At 41.3% G+C, this 3,349-nt stretch overlaps 3 protein-coding genes across 3 annotated transcripts in view; 1 reads left to right on the forward strand and 2 right to left on the reverse strand.

Annotated features, from left to right (window-relative positions):
- Window positions 1-221, forward strand: part of JH06_5496 (translation initiation factor 3 subunit e) — a gene marked incomplete at both ends in the record, with an annotated part of 503 nt that extends 282 nt beyond the window's left edge. The window contains 2 exons of the mRNA XM_014669474.1: window positions 42-73; window positions 109-221. Coding sequence (XP_014524960.1) covers window positions 42-73; window positions 109-221 — 145 coding nt within the window. The remainder of the gene's footprint in view (window positions 1-41; window positions 74-108) is intronic.
- A 119-nt stretch (window positions 222-340) lies between these two features.
- JH06_5497 (mevalonate kinase) lies at window positions 341-1,231 on the reverse strand (the record flags this gene model as incomplete). Its single annotated transcript, XM_014669475.1, has 3 exons — window positions 341-843; window positions 873-1,114; window positions 1,146-1,231. 3 exons carry the CDS (start codon window positions 1,229-1,231, stop codon window positions 341-343), a joined length of 831 nt encoding a protein of 276 aa, XP_014524961.1.
- A 539-nt stretch (window positions 1,232-1,770) lies between these two features.
- On the reverse strand, window positions 1,771-2,410 carry JH06_5518 (60S ribosomal protein L9; the record flags this gene model as incomplete). The annotated part of the gene is made up of 2 exons (XM_014669476.1): window positions 1,771-2,157; window positions 2,363-2,410. 2 exons carry the CDS (start codon window positions 2,408-2,410, stop codon window positions 1,771-1,773), a joined length of 435 nt encoding a protein of 144 aa, XP_014524962.1.
- Between the last annotated feature and the right edge of the window lie 939 nt (window positions 2,411-3,349).

The raw sequence follows: 3,349 nt of genomic DNA on the forward strand, positions 1-3,349 counted from the left end.
CAGTTGTTAGTTCTGGAGTTGTTGTTCCATGTGCAACGTAGTATCACGATGGAGAATCTGGCTCAGACTGTGAGTATGTGTAGGCAATGATTGTAGGATATGAGATAGCGATGACAGAATGTGAGAAGTGGGTGAAGGAGTTGGTAGAGAAGGATGTAATGAAGATGACAATCAGTGAAAAGGGATATGTGACAATCTCCAAAGCAACTCCTTCAGTGTAAGAGATGGAGTGGGAATTGAAAGTAGATATGAACAAGTTATGGAGAAATCAAAGGAACTAGAGCAAAGGATTAATGTCATGCAAAAGATTCTGACTTCAAAACGAGAATTGAGTGTTTGTTCAACTAACAAGGCAATCTACAATCAACCCTTTTCCTCCTAAAGTGATACACTCTCCTTTAAACCCTTCTTCTTGTAGTCTATTGAGGAGTTGCTCTTGATTTGATGAATCCTCTGTTATAGCCATCACACAACCTCCACCACCTCCTCCTGTTAACTTGGCGACATATCCATATTCAGCTGCAATTGAAACAACCTTATCAATCGCTTCACAGCTAACACCTAGAACCTTCAATATACCTTGATTCACTCGAATCACTTCACAAATCCCTTCTAACTGGAACTGCTTCTCATTCACCACCGCCTTTACTAGGGCTTCAATGGAATCAAAAAGATAATCTGTTGCTTCTGGCAAAGCTTCTCGCAGTTTACGTACTCTTGCTATCATTTGGGCCGTATTCTTTGGTAACATAGTATCAATGAGAATCACTGATAATGGATCTGATTCAACAAAATCAATCATGTATTCACCATCTTGCTTCTTACAGAACTCAACAAGACCACCTCCATTTCAGTCCCTCTACACTACCTACCATAACAGGACACAGTATTGTCGATCCCAGAAGGTGAACCATGAAACAATACTTCTCCCTTGAATGCCCACTTGTTCACTTCTCTCAAAAACAAACCATTCTCTTTTGAACCGGGATTTCCATACTCTAGCATTGCACTAGCCAATGATACACACAATGCAGCAGATCCTCCAAGACCCTTTTGAACAGGAACACCATGATTCTCAAGTCTCACAGTCAAACCACAGCACCATTCATCACGTCTACAACATATACATCACTCACCTATCATACGATAACAATTGATACATATAAAAGACAGTCATCACAACTGCACTCTTTGTTAATGGAGAAATCGGATTCATCTCAATTTCTGACATGGATAGGATCGAATCAAATATCCGGTCTATGGAAAACCCTTCCATTGCAGATTGACTCCTCTGAAACCAACTTGTATTCATCTTCTGTAATGAATTTGTATCCAATACCACGGTTTCAAAGTGATTTCCAGTATCCTCACTTACACTAACAGCTAGTCTTTGATCATTGTTCGAACTCTATATTTCACTGTAATAAACTTAACGATACAATCCAACAATGGATTCGTTTGGAACTCACCGATCCACACAATGCTTTCCGATTATACACTACGGAGTGTTCTCCGAAGAGAATCAACTTCCCAGGAGCACTAGTGTGAACACTCTTCATATACACAAATCTGGGAATGATGCAACAAACACAAAGAAAAGTATTACATCCATTCGAATGAACACGATCTTTACTCGTCATCCTCGCTCTCCTCAGCGACGCACAACTCCTTATCAGAGACGTAGATACCATCAAGGAACTTACGGATATCCTTATTTCTCACCAGCACAGACTGATAGATCTGAGCAGCTAAATATTATCCAAAGTATCATCACTTACCAGAAGTGGACACAGCTTCGATATCGTTTCCCTCAAGGATGATTTCATCCTTCTGAGCCTCAGACTTGGCCACAGTCACTCCTTCGAGCATGTGGATATGACGCACTCTCTTCTCTCCAAGGAAGTTACGAACCTCCACCTTCTTTCCCTCCTTGTTGATAGCAACATTGATGGGGAAGTGGGCATACACGAAACGCATCTTGTAGCGGTATCCGTGAGTCACACCAGTGATCATGTTGCGGATGTGAGTGCAGATCGAGCGTACGACAGCAATGTTCTTGTGGAGTCCGAACCAGAGGTCAACAACCACTTTATTTCCCTCCTTCTTGATATCGACGAACTGATGGCTGAAATCACGACGAAGGGTTCCACGAGGTCCCTTCACCACAACACGTCGGTTCTTGATGTACACTTCCACTAGTTACTCATTATCCCAAAATACTCCCTACCTCCTTCAGGAATCTCAACATGGTTAGAAGAAAGAGTTATCTTCATCTTAGCCTTGGTTCAAGTCAAATAGATGCAATTATGAGAATTGATGGCTAGAACGGAATCTCTCATATTCTTCAAAGAGAATGACCCACACTGAACACTGGAACCACTATACTTGCGCAAGTGTATAGTAGTTCCATTCCCGATTCTCTTTGAAGTATCATGTAGAGTGATCGTCTTGCATTTCTTGACCACACTTTATTCTTTTCTTTTGAGAACCATTGATAGTGTTGAACCAGTTGGGGTATGTGTCTGAGTCCAGTGTTGTCTTTCTTGTGTGGTGGAATGGTCCTTAGGGTGAGCAAACCGCTTTTTATTCTTGGTAGCTATGAATACGATCCTTCCTAAGTGGTCGTTGTTCACGTATCCAAGAGAAATATATTGTTCACTATACGAGATGAGTATCTCTTTGTTTGGTCTTGTCTGCCATGTTGAACTCAAATCTAACCTTTTCTTAGATCTGTAAGTAGTGGTGAAACTGTATTCTCTCCTTGTCCATTTGGAGGGTGCTTTTCTGTGCATAGGACATATGGATAGGGAGTAAAAGTGAGAGTGCTAATAGCAAGCAGTGTGTGTTTCGACACTTGAATCAATCATTGGGCGCATGATCCCATTCTAACATTTGTGTAGATCCCTGAGAAGTGTAAGTGTGTTTCTTTTTTGGCTCCCACTAGGCCTGCAAGTCATAGTTGAATTGTGACTTCAGTTTTTTTGTGGGAGAATAGATGGAGATGAGCAACGGCAATGTTGAATAGCATTGAGTTTGTTTTATCTAATATTCTTTAGAGGTTATGTTGAATTGTGTTTGTTGTTGAACTATCATGTTTGTGCTCTCATAAAGAGACACCCAACAATTTAGAGAAATGGTCACTTGTGCCCATCACAGAAACTGTAAGTTGTGTGATATGAAAAAGTCGTGAATCCTGTTGTCGTGGTGTAAATGGCGTATGTTGTATTGCAACCGTTTCTAATCTCCTATCAGATCGTCTTACTTTCAGTACTCCCCGTCGTCCTTATGAACGCGAGCGTCTGGATCAGGAGCTTCGTATTTGTGGAGAGTATGGTCTCCGCTGCAAGCG

This window comes from Blastocystis sp. subtype 4 (assembly GCF_000743755.1).
Source record: "Blastocystis sp. subtype 4 strain WR1 chromosome Unknown seqid_0540, whole genome shotgun sequence".
NCBI lineage: Eukaryota > Bigyra > Opalinata > Blastocystidae > Blastocystis > Blastocystis sp. subtype 4.